The 17,569-nt window shown below is 45.6% G+C and overlaps 1 protein-coding gene across 1 annotated transcript in view; it reads right to left on the bottom strand.

Moving 5' to 3' along the window:
• TENM4 (teneurin transmembrane protein 4) overlaps nt 1–17,569 on the bottom strand; it is a 792,673-nt gene that overhangs the window by 219,966 nt on the left and 555,138 nt on the right. The window contains exons 8-9 of the mRNA XM_011989697.1: nt 15,153–15,251; nt 13,703–13,938 (exon numbers count right to left, since the gene is read on the bottom strand). Of these exons, the coding sequence (XP_011845087.1) occupies nt 13,703–13,938; nt 15,153–15,251 (335 nt within the window). The remainder of the gene's footprint in view (nt 1–13,702; nt 13,939–15,152; nt 15,252–17,569) is intronic.

The following is a 17,569-nucleotide window of genomic DNA, read 5'->3' as shown; positions in this document are numbered from 1 at the left end:
TTTAATACACAGACTGATGCAAAGATTTATATGTGAAACCACCCACACAGTCTCAGACCTCAGCAATTAGGTGTATATACAGTGTTATTTAATAGACTTACTGCACTACAGAAAAGTCAGAAGACATAAACAAGGTGGAAAAGAAGAATTTTCAGCTTCTAGGTAAAGAAAAATGCTAATTATCCTAAAATTTTCATTTAAAGTTTTGCTACCCTCCTACTCCATCTCCTCTCAAATACCCTTTTTGCAAACACAGTTGGAATCAAATGTGTGCTTATATACACAGTGCCACACACAGGCTGAGACACACACAGGGGTCTGAGGAATATGTCTTCCTACACAATTCTACAGATGATCTGAGTGGTAAAATTTGAGACAATGTGATGAAATGGAGGCCACACTACAATTAATGATACTGGCATTTTTTCTTACCCACTGGAGGCTGTGAACAAAATCTCACTGTAGGCTCAAGGGCATGATCAATCTAGCTGCCTGCCACATGCCAGCAGGAAGGGCTTTCTCCAAAGTGAAATGTTACAAGCCTGGAGAACAGCAGAATCAGATACTATGAGGTGCTGTTGCTCAATAAGCAATAGGTTTTGAGGTCTCCCGACGTTCATAATGTGGCCTCCTGTTGGTCCCAGTCCTGAAGCACTTTGGGTGCAAACCACCGCCCCAGTCAATGCACATGTGCATGGCAGTGCTGGCACAGCACATGGGGCAGGACAGACGGATGGACGTTCACTTTTCTTTCATAAGAAAATAAGTTTGTTTGTTTACTTATTTATTTATTTTGAGACAGAGTCTTACTCCGTTGCCCAGGCTCACTGCAACCTCTGCCTCCCAGGCTCCAGCGATTCTCTTGCCTCAGCCTCTCAAGTTGCTGAGATTACAGGCATGTGCCACCATTCCCAGCAGATTTTTGTACTGTTAGTAAGAGACAGTGTTTCACCATATTGGCCAGGCTATTCTCAGACTCCTGGCCTTGAGTGATCTGCCCCCCTTGGCCACCCAAAATGCTAGGATTACAAGCGTGAGCCACTGTGCCCTGTCTAGTTTCTTTCTTTAGCAAGGAGCTACTTGCATCCTCTCAGTAGTTCAGAAGGGTGAACCCCTCCCCTAAAGGCCCCCCAGCTATGGGAAGGGTAGAGCACAATGAGGAGAGGATGGGCTCTGGGTGTGGGTCCTGTCTCTTTCTCTCACTAGGGATCTGGCTTTGGACATATCATTTAACCTTCATGGCCTCAGTTTCTCATCTGTGGAAATGGAAATAAAAACAGCATGGTGCCCCTGTTTGCACTTAACAAATACTTACTGGATAAGTAAGACTCTTGAGAAGATTAAATGAGGAAACACATGTAACACTCAGAATAGCACTTGCCTGGCACAAGGCAAACTCTTGATTTGTGTGTGCTGCCATATTTGTGTGTGCTCTTACGTCAGCTTAGGCTTTGCTGGGAGTGGCTGGGAGCAGGGGCAAAGGCACGCTGCAGACAGAAGGGCAACATGGCCCTCGTTTGCTCTGAGCCTCAGGTATGGGGCACAGGGACATGAGAGGAGGGCTTTTAGAGGCAGCACGGTCTGCATAGGGTTTACAGTCAGAAAACTGGACTTCTAGGTCCAGCTCTACTACTTACCAGCCATTCCAACCGAACAAGTTATTTGACTGCAGCAGGCCTCAGTTTCCACATCTGGGGCTTGCAGGACAGGAAATGCAGTTAGTAACTATAGAGAGCGCATCGACTGCTGGAGAGAAAAATTGAAAGGCCTCACACAAAGGCATGGTATTGATTCCGTATTTGCCTAGCGGAGCCTCTCTTCTAAGGGGAAAGGCAGTCAGTGTCCACCAACACTTGTGATTTCTGTAGTTTTATACTGAAAGTCTTCAGTAAAATAGAATAAAAGTACAGATTGAAGCCCATAGATAGGTAAAATGCACAAATGGACACTTTAATGTAGACCCTTCTGATGCAGGTGCCAGAAATATCCAGCATCCTATCTACCGTCCTCTGCCTTTCTTTAGGCTGTTCGGTCTTCCAGAAAGCCATTCCGATCTTCTCTTTCAATATCTTACTTGATTTACAAACTCAATGCCTTGTTTTAATTTGTCCTGATCTTCCCAGTTAGAATGAATTGCTGTCTCCTTTGGAATCCCACAGGGATAGGTTCAAACTCCAGTAATATACCTTTATCATCTGCCTAGAATTGCCATCAGCTCCTTACACATCTGGCTGTCCACGAAAGTATAGATGACTCAGAGGCAGTGACTTTATCTGGCTTTGTCTGCTCCTCACAGCCTGGGACACAGTCCAAAAGACAGGCTCAGTGAATGCTCCCCACCAGTTTAAACCTGAATTTGGGGAAGCTCCTTCTGCTTCATCACCTGAAATCCCTGCATCCAAGGATGGCTCTTGGCTGCTAAACCTGAGAGGGTTTAAAATCTCCAGGTGATTCAGCTGCTGGGAAGCTGCGTTTACTCCACACCTACTATAGGTCATCATCCACTGGACTGGGCCCTTTGCAGATGTTCTCTGGCTTAATGCTCAAACCACCACTTAGATACTAATTGACATTTTACCAATGATGAAACCACGATACAGAGAGGTTTAAAAATGTTTCTGAGCCAGGTTTGGAATGCAGGTCTTACTTGGCCCAGTCTGTGCTTTTGCTCCGAGACCGTATTGCTCTCTTTAGAAGGATGAAGCTGTTTAGTTCTGGTTTTGTTGTTTTACTGATAGGAAGAAGCACTGAGTGGAAGGAGAAATATTGTGGTTTTTTCAGCCCTCTCTCTTCCTCTCACTGCTCCCTTCTTCCTTCCACCCTGCTCTTCCTCCCTGCTATGAAAAGAGGCTGAGCTCTGCTCCTCCTTGTCCTCTAAGCCTGGTGGACTTAAGTGTAGCCCCTTCCTAACTTCTCCTCCACAAGTGCGAGGTATTTACTCAGTAAAAGAATAGCCATCGGGGGGCTGTTTTCTCTTTCTCTCTGCACTTAAGTGCAATTAAATTATGTTATTTCACAGTAATTAGTCTGCAATACAAATGAGACTTGGGGAAAATTCCTTTCCAAGAAAGCTAAAAATCTATAAAATCCACTCCCTTTCCATACTCCCTGTGCAATGTTGTAGAAGGAGCACCCAGAGACGCAGCTGGGGCTCCTGCCTGACCAAGCACGGCTGTGCAGCCTCCTCGGGGCTTTAAACTGCCCCCAGGGCCTCCAAGCCCCGGGAGGGTGTGCTGTTTCCGCAGCCGCTGTTGTTCTTATTAGAAATGAATATATGAGTACATGTGGGTCCCTTCTTTTTGACACATTTCCAAACTCAGAAACTGCTCCCCTCAAACTCAACACATCTTGTTTGCCAGGGGGAAGGGGCAGGCAGATTTCATTTACAAGTGGCTGTTACTCTTAAGAACTAGGTGCCTGAGAATCATTTCATCTCCATAGCAGCCTCATACCTACATTCACGGGTCAGGAAACTGAGGTCCGGGCAGAGGACACTTCTTGCTTGGAGTCATAAGTAGTTAGGAGCAGATGAGGGTGCAAAGCTAGCCTGCGTCCCATGCTGGTTATGTTTCAGCAGCCACCTCTGGCTTTGTCTCCTCTGGTTTTCCCTCCGCGAAGTCTCGAGGAGCCATTTTTCATTCACCGATATACACTTTCCACCTTTGATCTTTGTGAGAACTTGGAACCTCTATTTTTTCCTTTTTCTTTCCCTCCTCTCCACGCTTTGCAACATCTGTCGGGTTCTGATCTCGACATCCTCCCATCCTTTCTCTCCTTGAACAAACTTTTGCTGGACACATGCTATATCATGCCAGATCCCGGCACAAGAAGCTGCGGCTATGATACTAAGTGTGATGGAATTGTTTTTGGTCCTTATGGAGCTCATAATCTAATGGTGGGGACAGATATTAAATGATCCATGTCACAGTCATTCAGCAGCAATTGTGAGGAGCACCACAAGCACCATAAAGGCATAGAACTGGGTTCCCGGCTCAGCGGGAGAGGCTCACAGATGCTTCCCTGAAGTAGCGACACTTGAGCTAAGCTCTTGAAAACGAACTGATTGGTAGAAGTGGGGTAGGAGATGGCGGGCAGCTCTCTCCAGGAATCCTTCAGTCTCTTTGGGTCTCAGAGCAACTTGCGACCCTGCTCCTACCTCCCACCAATTAAACTGGCAGACCCAGGATCAGACAGAAAGTCTTCTTCTGGCAGGGCTATGGGGAAATTGGATACCTGGCTGGGAGTCCTGACGTTCAGTCCTATCCTTCTGAACAGGATCTAGCAGTGAGTAACAGAGTTTTAAACTGTTCACACCTTGTGACCCTGGAATCCTGCTCTGGGGAATACACCCTTTCCAAAATAATCCAAATAAGAAATAAGAAAACAGAGCAGAGGCACAAAGATGTTCACAGAAGTGCTACTTATAATGCCAAAGAACTGTAAACAGCCGGAATACAATGATATAGTAATGGCACAAATATAATAGCTTTTCCACTTGGCAAGAATGACAATTGTGTCAGTATTTGAAAATGTTTGCATGAAAAAATGGCCTGTGAAAAAGGCGGAAGGACATAAAGCTGTGTATCCTCACTGATTATGCTGAGGCTATGGCTTCTGTTGTTATTAAAAATGAACATACGAGTAAATGAGGGTCCTTTCTTTTTGACATATTCCCAAACTCAGAAACTATGAGCCATGATATGGAGGTCAAGGATAACACACAGAAAACCCCAGAATGTTTCTGTTGTTTGCCCCAGTATCTTGAATTCTGGATGATATCTTAAAAAATTTCTCAACAACACTGAAATACCCCAAGAGTCTGGAGATTATTTTAGGTAACACCTGATTTTAAAGCCAGTAAATAAATCACTTCTTCACTACATTTCTCAAAAACAGTGCCTGAAACTACAGAGACAGAGAACAGATAGATGAGTGATTGCCAGAGAGTGAGAATGAGAGGGGGGTTGACTTCAAAGGGGCATAAGGGAACTTTGGGGGTGATGGAATGGTTATGTGTTTTGACTGTGGTGGTGGTCACGTAACTCTACCAGTGTGTCAAAACTCATAGAGTAGTACACTTAAAACGTGTTAATTTTCTGTATGTACATTATATCTCAATAAATGTGATATGAAGGGAGTGGCCTGGGCCTGGTGGCTGAGTGGGTGCAAAGGTAAGGGACAATGCCTGAGCAGTGGCTGGAGTTTCAATCCTAGTTAGGTCCCTAGAAGCACAGTCAGAGCCCTGCGCATGGTTAGGGAAAGGAATTCGACACAGAGGAAGACTGATGTCATCCTGCTGCCTTCCACACTCACTGTCTATGCTTTTCCACCCTGCTTTGTGCCCTGGGAGGCTGGTCCACATGGCCTGGATCAATGGTTCTCTTGAGCTCTGACTTCTGGTTGGGTTCCACCACCAGGAGGAGGTTGTCGGGGTGGGAAGAGAGTGAGGTGGAGACTTCCGTCCTCCGGCTCCCTCACCGCCATACCTCTACTGAAGACCACACATCCATGTCAAGCAGCACTCTCAGCTGGCTACCTTCTCCAGGTTCTAGTAACCACTCCTTCCCCCTTGCCCCTTCATGCCCCTTCATGCCCCTTCATGGTATCCTAGAACCATTAGCCAGGGGGTAGTACCATTCCTTGACACACTGCTCTTGCTTTGGTATTTAGCTTCTTAAACTGTCCTCAAATTAAAAACAAATGAATGATCAAATGACAAACCCCGTAACCCACTGCCTGAATACTTCCGTTGCCAGGAAGGGCACTGTCAAACTCTCCTATCATGGGGAAGCTCTGCAAACTGGAAAACGTTTGTTTTCTTCCCTCTTCAGCCCTGCAAAGCGAGTTGGTCCCTTCTCCCTTCGTCAGCATTTCGGACAACTGCAGAGAACCATGCTGGTCTCCTAAGTCTTCCTTCTGGGGATCTGGAAGATATCTGTCTGTGGCCTGTTATAATGAGAACAATCTATATATATCTTGCTATTAGCAATTCCCACAGAGCAGCATGAAGGAATCAATCTTGGACAGAGAAGGCGTTAATGCAGGATCCTGTATCTTTATCACTTTTTCCTCCTTCTAAAAGACCAAGTTCAATCATCTCCATTTCCCATTCTTTGGGCTATAAAGCTAAATCTATGGCTCCTGTCCAAAAGGCCTGATGTGAAGTCAAAGAGAAAGGAGGGAAAATGAGCCTTATTGCACAGTAACACCCAGACCCAAGTGTAATAGGCTCATGCTAATGAGGCAACAGCATCTGAGATCCTGATATTGCATGAGTTGAGCCAGATGGAAATAACTGGGGGTTGAGGATTGGATACATCCACCCTGGCCTCTATCTGTAATTCTTTCTCTTTCTCAACACATCTTATGTCCATTTCACCTGTATCTGAGCCCCAGAACACAAAATACACAGTTCTGCCATCATGCTTTTGCCCATGCTGCTCTTTCGCCTAGAGTACCCTTGGCAGACTTAACCATCTTGCAAGGCCTCTTATTCAACCAAGTCTTAATTGAGCCCAGGTACCTTGTGCCAGGCTTTGTGCTAGGTGGGGGAGTGAACTCCCCCTAAAAAGAAGGAAAGTCTAATATGTCTTCTAACTTGAATTGCTGCCATACTGAAGTCCAGTTTGTATGAGGAAATGTCAGAGATACTGAGAGTCTGTACCATTCTATGCAAATTGCACTTAATGCTCAAGTTCACTTCTATCACCATTTCCTAGATAGCCTCAAGAACTGCATGACCCAGAGTCTTCCAGACCAAGAACTGCAATATTATTCCAGCAAGCAAAGCTCTCTAATAGCTGCCTTTTGAAGAGCAGCAATTAAGCATTAAGCTCAGCAACATTCTCACTTATAAATTAAACTATCACCACTTCAAACAAGGGTTCTGATTTTTTTTTTTTTGTACTCCACAATCAGTCCTTGTGGAAGTGAAAAATGCAACCTAATTTAAGAAAGGATCCCTCACTGCTGTTACACAAATTGGAATGTTCCACTATGGTTACCCAGAAAATGCAGAAGCCCTCATCTGAGACTCTACCCTTTATGTCCTGATGCAATTTCCTAGAGATATAGAAATACAGACTAGGAAGGACCTTACAGGACAATCTACTCCTGCCACATTGTGGGTGAGGTCCAAGGAAGGGTAACAACCATCTCCCAAGGCAACCAGCAAGGGACATCTCTTTTATCACATACTCTGTGTTTTTCAACATCATCTCATTTAACCTGCACAACAGCCTTATGAAAGTAGTACTATTATTCCTCCCACTTTGCAGATGAGGAAACCAAGGATCAAACGGCTAAACAGCTGGAGAGTGGCAGCACTAAGATTTCTGTGGAGTTGGTCAGGCTCCAAATCCTATCTTCTTTCCTGATGAGAACCCCACATTGCCTTAGAGAAATCACAGAGAATGGTGCCACTGTCCTGCTGGGCAGACCTGAACCTGATGATACAGCAGTCAGCAACCAGTGTCCTTTCAGGTCTTCATTTAAATGTAAAGCCACTCCTTGTTTTAGATTTATTAACAAGTCTTTTTCATCTCCTATTCCAAAGGCCTACCTGGCAAGACAGGTGCTTGAAGAATCCTCAAGATACTAATCTGAGGCTCTTCTGCAGCACACACTGTCTCTGTTTTACATAGAGATTCGGAACACAAGGGAAGCTGTCAGTTTTATCTGGATAGAAGCAACAGTTGGTGAAGCACAAATCAAGTTCTGTCCTAGTTAGAGAAATGATGTGAGCTGCTTTGCAGGTGACGATTCTTCTTGTGACTACATTGCTGGAACAACGAGACATCCCTACAAATGTTTTCTGACAGGTCCCCCTGGTTGTTTTGTCAGCTGCCCTTGGACTAACACAGGCCAGGAAGCCTGTTGGTGCTGCAGTGAGCCAAGCCAGTTCCAAGTTCTCACTCAGGAGTAACTAATACTCTGTTACATGAGATGCTAATAATTCTAATAATACTTATAACAATAGTAGTATCTAACTTTTATTGAGTGATCTTTGCCAGGGAGTGAGCTAGGTACTTCTTATAAATTATCTTAAAGAAATTTCACCCCAACCCTGTGAAGTAACCACTATTATAATCTTCATTTTGTAGATAGGGCAACCGAGGCAGAGAGAGGTTGTGTAAACTCGCCAAATGTCACAAAGCTTGGAAGCAGCAGTGCCGAGATTTAAAAGCAGGCAGTCTAATTTCAGAACCTCTGCTCTCAACTATCATGCTGCTCTTGGTCCCTCTCCAAAATGGGCGAATCATTCCAGCCACTTCCACGAGGAAAGTGAAAACCAAGGTTCAGACAGGTTAAGCAAACTGCCCAAGTTTACACAGTCAGCAAGTGATACAGCCAGGGTCTGAAGTGAGATCTTTTGATTCTACATTGTCTGTTCGAGCCCAGGGCCTATATAGCATAGTTGGCTGAAAGCATGGCCTTTGAAATCCCAAGTCTTGGTTGTATCCCAGCTATGTCATATACTGGCTATGTGACCCAGGCAAGTTGCAAACTTCTCTGAGTTTTAGTTTCCTTGTCTGGAAAATACAGAAAATCATACTCATCCCACAGAATTGTGGTGAGGGTCCAGAGAAATAATACACATAATGGGCCTGGCCCAAGGCTAGGCACATAGCAAAAATTCAAAAAGCCAAATATTAAGATGAGAAAATTACAGCATACAGGTTAAAAGTGTGAGCTCAAAAGAGAAAAAAATTAGAAAGCATTAGCTCAAGAGCTTGAGTGCCTGCAGTTGGGTGGATCATAGCCCTAACATTTACCATGCAACAGTGGGCAAGCTACTGAAACTCATGGGGGCTCAGTGTCCTCATCTGTCAATTGCGAATAATAACTCATGATTGTCAGGAGATTTCAGCGAGGAAACACAAGCAACATGCTCAGAACAGAAAGGGGCACGTGGACAGCATACAATCCAAACTAACTGCTCTTTATGAATGATAAACAACGGCCAAATGTGATTTTTACTACTCTATATCACACCTTTTTGGTAAACATGTTTTAAAAACAATTAAATGCTATACAATAAAGCATTTAATTGTTTATTTTAACAATTGGCAGTACAAGCTTCAGGGTCTGCCCTAAAACTAGCGTTGCCCTTTTCGACATCATCTCATGTAACCTACACAACAGCCCCCATTGCGTTCTGCCAACAGATTTCTCCAGAAAAGAAAAGACCCGGTATTCAAATGGAGACTAACAAGGACCTGAAAACTGTACTAGGAAGAATTGGTGAATAAAGCACTGTAAATTAATCCTCAGTGGCTGTCTTTCTGAATTGGCGCCTTTGGAGACAAAAATACACATTTTCTCTCTGAAGAGCTCCCACAGTTGTGTAAGGGTCCTCCCTGGATTCCCAGCTCAGGCCAGAGCAGCCAAGTAGCACTCCCAGGAGAGGAGGAGATGGCCCATGGGCAAGGCTCTGGCTTCCACAGTCTCTGTGGGTGGTAAGTGCTGACTCCAGTGTCTCTACTTTCTCATGAAGATACCTGTAAATGTATCTGTAATTGAAAGGTCACTGGTGGCACAAGTTTCTCAAGATACTTTCCAACTAAGAAATGGAACATCAGCTGGGCGTGGTGGCTCACACCTGTAATCCCAGCCTCTTGGGAGGCTGAGGCAGGAAGATCATTTGAGGCCAGGAGTTTATGACAGCTTGGGCAACATATTAGACCCCATCTCTACACACACACACAAAATGAAAAAGTAGCCAGGTGCAGTGGGAAACAACTGTAGTTCCGGCTGCTCGGGAAGCTGAGGTGGAAGGATCACTTGAGCCCAGGAGTTCAAGGCTGCAGTGAGCTATGATTGTGCCAGTGCACTCTAGCTTGGGGGACAGAGTGAGACTCCCATCTCTAAACAAACAAACAAACAAACAAACAAACAAGCAAACTAAACGTCAAATGAATCTGTCAGGATTACCAACCAGACATGACAGCCCTAGGCAGATAATAGCAAAAGAAAAATTCTTTTCCACCCTCTGTTTCTGCCTCCCGCTCTGCTGGTGAGGTGATGCAATTCTTATCTGGAACCTGATAGGATGTAGAAAATAATTACAAATGAAAAGGTTATTCATAATTTTTAAATGAGTTAATTAGTAAACCCAGTCAGACTCACTCATTATAGTAATTAATAATTGATTATACTTGAAATTAAACACAATTTTTCATCAAAAATCTAATTAAATATCTGTGCTTTTGCCTGTTGATTAGATCGGCTGGTCTGCTGGAAAAGGGTCTTTGTTAGGGATATTTGTGCTTGGCTGAGACAATTAATTTGATTTTTAATAATTGATGGTTCCTTCCAAGTTAGTCATCACAGCCTGTAATTATGGCTAAGCAACAAGATGCTCATGCCTTGTCCTCAGCAGCTGCAGGAGACCAAACAATAAGGCTGCTACCCCCTAGCTTGTGAAGCAAGGTTGGGATGGTCCACACACCTGCAACGTGTTCACCTGCGTTAGCTTACAGCAAGCTCACAAGCATCCTTCTGAGGTGTGGGTTGTGCCTATTTTCTAGATGAGCAAATCAGAACTCAGAAAGAGAAATGACTTTCCCAAGGGTGAGCAGCTGCTGTGTGGTGGAGCAGGGCCTGGAATCCAGGGCTGTTGCGGTGGGTCTAAGCTCTTCCCCAACACCTTGCTGATTCTCCAGGAAACAAAGGGAATGCCACAGGCTTGCCTCTCTGGCTTGATCATTGTATATGAGCCCTAGCGTCCAGTCTAAGCATTTCTACACAGACAGAATATTATCTGTGTAGAAATATCTGTGTTATTCTTGGCAAGGACACACTATCAGTGAACTGACCATTCCTGGCTTGAGACACAAAATCTTCAAAATTGACCTTCGATCCACCTCCTCTTCTCCACCTACGTTGTCAGTGTTGTAACTGAAGCCGTCAGCTTTTCCTGACTAGTTGACTGCAATAGTTTCCCAACAGGTATGCTTCTACTCTCTCCTTCCTCTACCCTTACCTTTCTAAAATAAAAATCTGTGTCCTACCACTGCTTAAAACTGTTCAGTGGCTCCCCAGTTGCCCACCCAATAAGGTCCTCAACTTGTCCTCCAAGCTGATCTTCATAATCTGACGACACACTTCTGTATTAGCTCCAACAGTACACCCCATACTCCTCAAATGCTTCAAACACAGAAAACGTCTTTGCTACCACATCATCTTCTTTCAAGTCTTTGAAAGCTCCCTTGCTTTGAAATGCCCTTTCTGTATGTCTACTTCTGGCTAATGTCTACTTTAAAATGCAGCTCAAACATCACCTTTCCCAGGAAGCCTTCCCTACTCCTTTTGGCTGGGGTTGGGTATTCTCACAGCCCCTGAGCTCTGTATAAATCAATCACTGTTTCAGATTTGCCTGCTAACATAGCTATCTCTTCTTTTAAGCTACGAATACCTCAAGGGTAGTGACCATATAGTTAACCCTAGCACTTAGCATAGAGCCTGGCTCAAAGCAGGTACTCCATATGGTTTGCTGAATGAAAAACAAAATTCACAAAATTGTGGATTTGAAAGCTGTCAATGTTGGAAGGAAAATTAAAGGTTACCCAGTGAAAACCCTCAGGCAGTGCTTGAATCTTATTCTAAGTGGTCCCTGAGCTCTATCTGTATCCTTCCTGTGACAGGGAGCTCACTACTTCCCACAGTTGCCCCTATCTTTAGATAGCTGAAGACTGATCATGTATTCTTATTAACTGGGAGAGAAAGAAGCCCATGAGATGGAAAACAGGAGAGAGTTTGATTAATCATGTAAACATTTACACTTTCTCACTGAATTAGGCTATATGATATAAACCTTAAGACTTCAACACAAAACAAATTGATGTGTATATGCAGCAAACTACTCAAATTATGACTTATGCCTGCCTGTCCAGAAGTATACTCACTTAGGAAAAATAATAATGTCAGCCAAAACCAAGAGCTGTGCCAGTGGTTGGTGGTGACATAGTACTGGTGGTGCCAGAGGAAACCCTCATGCCAAGTAATGGTACTGGAACCATACAACCCTCACTGGTAACCCACTCCATATCAATGATGCACCTCACAGAGCCTAGGTAGACCTTGACCTCTCCCAGTTTGGCTGTTTCATTTATACAATGACCCATAGCAGGGATGGCAAATACTTGACATGTTATCAATATTCTCCATTTCTGTGACGATAACAGACATCACTAATCAATCACAGATAGTCTCTTACATTGAGCCTAAATATAGCCCCAGTATCTTTCTCAACACAGCATTCTAGGCAGCAGCAACTAAACAATCAGACAGAAGAAGAGATGACATATGCATGCCACCCTGGCCTTGGAGCCATGAAATTCTCTAAGCCAATATTCACCAGGGGAAAAGAGACCTGGCATGCTAGAGGAGGCTTATTGTAGCTTGAGATATTGAAGGGGACCTCCCTTTGCAGGACTATCATCTTCTTGATTACTTACTTTTATAAAATTCAAGAATCTTTAGTGGAACTGACCTTACAGCTTATGCCACTCAAAGCCCATCCATGCTTGAACCACTTCTCTATCTCTTGAACATGTGATGGCCCATGTTGTATTAATCATTCTTAGTGACAGCTGTTACTACGTCTCAAGACAGCCCCTGTTCAGCCACAATGACTTTGCTTGTTACCAAGTTCTTTTTCACAGTGGGCAGCACTCTTTTTTTGTCCTCTGCCGATTAGTTATATTTCTATGTACTGGGCTTGTGCTGAAAAAGTCCCCTTTGCTTGCAGAATTATCTTAGAATTCCTTAGCATGGGTTCAAGGCCTTCTCAAGCTGGCCCAACCTACCTTAAGACTTTGAATTACAGACTTAGAAGGTTGGAAAGGACCTCAAGGGTTAAGCCAACCTCCCTTCCAATGCCTTTACCAAGAGGCTGATTTATACAGAGGCAGCAGACCCTGCACAACACCCACAGATCTCTTTGGATTAATATCTTTCCTGGGAAAAGACCAAAGCAAGGGGTCAGAAGTAGGAAGCCAGACTGTGTTACAAATTCATCAGAAGACTGCATGGTGGGAGTCATCTGCTGTATCAAGGCAGAAGTTGGGAGGAGCTCCTTATGTCTGTGTTCGCACCCGGGGTCAGGTGAGCACTGCTCCATGTCAGCCAGCATTCTCTGCTCTTTGTGCTGGTTGGGACCTTCTGCTTCTCAGTCAGAATTTCCCTGGGTTCCTGACCATGGTTTAACTCAGGACATCTACCTTCATACATGCTTTCCTGCCAGTTTCCCTCCAACCCCACAGTGCTCCATCTCCTTTCTGCTCCTCACTGCAGCCACACAGTCCCAACAGGAGAGGCTACCTGCTGTTCAGCCTCTCCAACTTGTCATTTAGTTGTATGTACTCAGTCCATGACACTTATGCCATAGATCACCATCTCAAAGGCTAGTCTTACTGAGTGCTCACGCCTTAATACCAGGCACCCAACACACAAAAGGACAGATGCCCAGCTTCCTTCCTGATATAAGTGCAGAAGGATGCAGAGGAAGGAGAGGAGGGCCCCAAAGAGCTGACCCTGCAGTGTCAGGGGTTCAGACTGTCCAGAACTCCAGGGCTGCTTGCCTCACACTGCTTGCTTTGCCTGCCATGCTAGTAAGGAGGCTTCAGTGCCCACACGTGTCTTGGTTGCTGCCCTCTGGGCCAAAGGGGAGCAAGGGAAGCTGGGGTGAAGAGGTGCTTACCCACAAAGTATGCCAGCAGGATGACCAGCGTGGCTGAGATGACGATGGCGCTCAGGGCTGCGCACTTCCAGTTACAGTACTTGGAGGGCTTCTTGAGGTTAAAGGCCGGCCGGGCGAAGGTGCTGCGGGGCAGGGGTCGGGGCGGAGGGGAATACACTGTGCTGGACGTCAGTGGGTACCCTGGTGATGTGGTGCAGAAGAGCGGGGAGGTGCCTCCAGGCTTGAAGAGGAAGTGCCTGCAGATGGAGAGCAGCAAGAGGGTGTCAGGAGCTGCCCACAGACCAGGCACCCAGACAAACCTGGAGGCCAGAGGTGGCAGTAGAAGAAGCATGCAGAGGAGCCTGGATAGAGAGTCACCACAGAGACCTGGGAAAGGACAGGAACAAGGAGAGTCACGGACTAGACCACGGAACAGGGCACACAGAGACATGTTTCCACTGAACAGGGATGGGACAGCCCTACCCATGGGAAAACCCACCCAAGGCAAGGTAGAAGGTGTTACCAACTCAACAGAAGGCTGGCACTGAGATCCTTTTCCTGGGAACAGATGGGGCTGGGATGCTGTTTCTTGGGGAATAAACTTCCTATTCTCTAAAATTATTATAGTAACTTGGAAAGTATCTAAAATCCTGTTCTGTCCCCTGGAGATAATGAGACTTAAAACTGTTCTTCTCCCTCCAATGCTTCTGTTGCCGGTCTATCTCAACTGAGGATTGGAATACCCTTCTTTTTAAAGGGGGTTTTATTGGTGTTGAAGCCAAGAAACCATTATTAAGTTATGCCATGGCCAGGAGTCCCCTAGTGGCTGTCACATGGCCAATGGTAGCAAATGCCTTGAAAGCACTCTGCCCAGAAGCCAGACTGCTGCCTCCCAAGCCCAAGGTGAAAGCTGTGTTGGGGGACAGAGAGGCAACTGCACCCTACAGCCTAGTCATGAGGTCAGCAGGGTATGGTCAAAGCACATGGTTGTGACCAAACTAGGTGTCAGGAGCTCCTCCACAGCTTGGCTTTAACCATGGCCACAGGAGGACTTGCACACAGCCTGGGAAATGGAGTGCACTGGTTGCACTGTATCCCCCAGAAGTCTTAGGGCAAACCCACTCCTGTTGGGGTACAAGGTGCCTCAGGCTACAGAATACACGCTCAGGGCCAGAGTTCAAACAACACAGGGACTGTGCTGCATTAAAAATGCTATGTGAGATGGTTTTGGAATGGCAAAGGCAGCCAATGAGATGCCAAGAGCTGCATATTAACAAGACTGCTGTTAATATGCTGGGGGATAGGGTATTCCAAGGATAAACTGTTGCAAGTTGAACATGGACTTGGGGATGAGCATGCCACATGGATCACCTCCCCCAGGAGATCCCAGGGAAAGGTCTCAGGGTCTGCATGCAAGTGCAGGAGCCACAAGGAGAGCACACACAGAGAGGAGAATGGGGATGTCACCTACCCGTCACCGTAAGCCCCATCGTGGCGGGAGGCGCCGAGAATGTCCATCTCAATGAGGTTGTCCTGCAATGTCCCTAGGAATGGCTGCTTGCCTAGGTTTCTACGCACACATGGAGACATGAATGAAGCAATGAGTCATGCATTGATGAAGGGGAATAGTAGAGAAACACACAAAGTGGCTGTTTGGTGCAGCTGTGTGCATGAGACCAGCGGGACATGGTTTCCAGGCAATGGGTCAGTGTGCAAGCCACATGTGCAAGGGGTCCACCTGGCACAGAGCATCCAGAGGGAATGTTGTCTATACCAACCCAAGGTCTGGCAGTTGTGTGCATCATATCACAGTTCTCACTGAAGAGGACTGACATGTGTCTGGTACTGAGCTAGGTATGCTACATCCAGCCTCTCAAATCTTCAAAATGGCCATGCGAGGAAGGCAATGTAATCCTCATTCTACAGGTGAGGAAACTGAGATGTGGAGAGGTAATGGGTCTTGCCAAGGTCAGCTAGCAAAGTTCAAAGAAGGAATTAGAGTTCAGGTTCCAAAGCCTGTGCTCTATCTCTAATTGATACTGCCTACATCTGCTTAAACAGTGAGTGGCTAGAGATACTCATTTGGCTAGTCCAAAGAAAAAAAAGTCAGCATTTTTGGCCATTGTCTTCTAAAGCCACAGTTCTCCAACTTTCTGGAGAGCTAAGCATTGCTGAGGCCCATCCCTAGAGATTCAGTCAGCAGGTCGGGTGGGGCCTGAGGATCTGTATTTCTCCCAGGCCCCCAGGTTAATGCTGACCATGGTCAGAGGATCATGGTCCTCTAGCTGTGCGGGGACCTGGGTGATGACTGGTTAGCAAAGATGGAGCTCCACCAAAGACAAAGGAGGATGCTCTCTGTTCCCCAAGTGCACAGCATTTTGTGACTTTACCTATTTCTAACCCAGAATGAAGATAGACATACTTGCCCTTTTTGGTCTCAACCAGGTCTGCTGAGTGACATGATTCACACTTGAGTAGGCTGGAGCCTGTCTCCTGATCATTTCGGGACTGCTGTCACCTCACTTTCAGACTCTGTGGTGAATCATTTGTAACAATCCAGTGGTGGCTTCAGCCTGTTTCATGCACCCAAGAAAGGGACTGACTGCAGAAAACTAACTTTGGACCCAGCCCTGCCAAGGACCTTCTTTCTGACTTTGACCAGGTCTTAGAGCCAGTATTCCCAAATTCAAGACCCTTTTATGCCACTCTCTTGCTGTGCAACTTTAGGTATAGCCCTTAACCTTTCTTTATCTTACTTCCTTCATGTAAAAAGGGATTACAATACTAAACTCACAAAGTTGTTATATGCATCAGCTAAGATAATAGTGGAAGAAGTATTAAGGGCTATACAAATACTATAGGAGTACTAATGCTAAATATAATAGTTACTACCTACCCTATATCTACCACATATTATTTATTGTTCCAGAAGCTCTGCAATTATCTAATTTAAATCTTATTCCTCACAGTAACCCTATGAAGTCAGCACTTTCATCTCTATTTTGTAGATTGGCAAAGCAAAGCTTGTAGAAGCAACTTTTCTAAGATCATATCATAAACAAGTGGAGAGCCGAGTTGGAGCCTGGGGTTATCTGACCCCAGAACTCAGTCCCTCTCCACTTTATAACCCTGTCTCACTCTGCACAGCTTTGTGGCTACTGCCCCTGGTCAGCCTCAAAGACCAAAACGAGGAGGCGCTGTAAGTACTATCTGGAAATCCCCTTTCGTTAACATCCCTTGGGACAGTGGAAGCACATGGCAACACTATTTGCAGGTGGAGTGCTGAGTACAGCAGTGGTGGTGGGGACCTCCTCTTTTGGTGAGTTGTGAAGCACTGAACACAAGCCCCTCAAGTCTTCCCCAGTGCCTGGGAGGAGCTTTAGGGGTGTGGAAGTCCCTCAGAGTAGCTCCATTTCCATCTCCAGGCTGAGAGCCCTGCTGATGGGAGGCCTGGTGGCCCCGTGGGAGGCATACAGGCCCTGAGGCCAGACAGATCTAGGTTCAGGTCCCATAACCATCATTCACTGGCCCTGGGCAGGTGACCCAGTCTCTCTAAGTATCCATAGAAGGGGATAATTGTTCATTTTACAAAACCCTAAGCGTAATTTGGATCATATCACTTCTCTGCTCTCAAACCTCCAATGGCTTCATAAGCATTTTAGAATAAACCATAGTTCTTGCCAGGGCCCACAGGCTCCTGTAAGATCTGGCCTTTAGTTCTTCTCAAACCTCATTTTCTGTGCTACAGGTACACTGGTCTCCTTGCTGTTTCTTAAACAAGCTAAACCTTGGCTTTCCTCTGCCTCCCTCAACTGTCTCTATGAATCAGAACCCTCCTGAAAATATCTTCATGGAATATAACCTCCCTCCTCCCCTCATCAACTATTA

The sequence above is a fragment of the Mandrillus leucophaeus genome, unplaced genomic scaffold (genome assembly GCF_000951045.1).
Source record: "Mandrillus leucophaeus isolate KB7577 unplaced genomic scaffold, Mleu.le_1.0 Scaffold360, whole genome shotgun sequence".
In the NCBI taxonomy this organism is placed as follows: domain Eukaryota; kingdom Metazoa; phylum Chordata; class Mammalia; order Primates; family Cercopithecidae; genus Mandrillus; species Mandrillus leucophaeus.
This window is presented reverse-complemented; position numbering and strand designations above follow the sequence as displayed.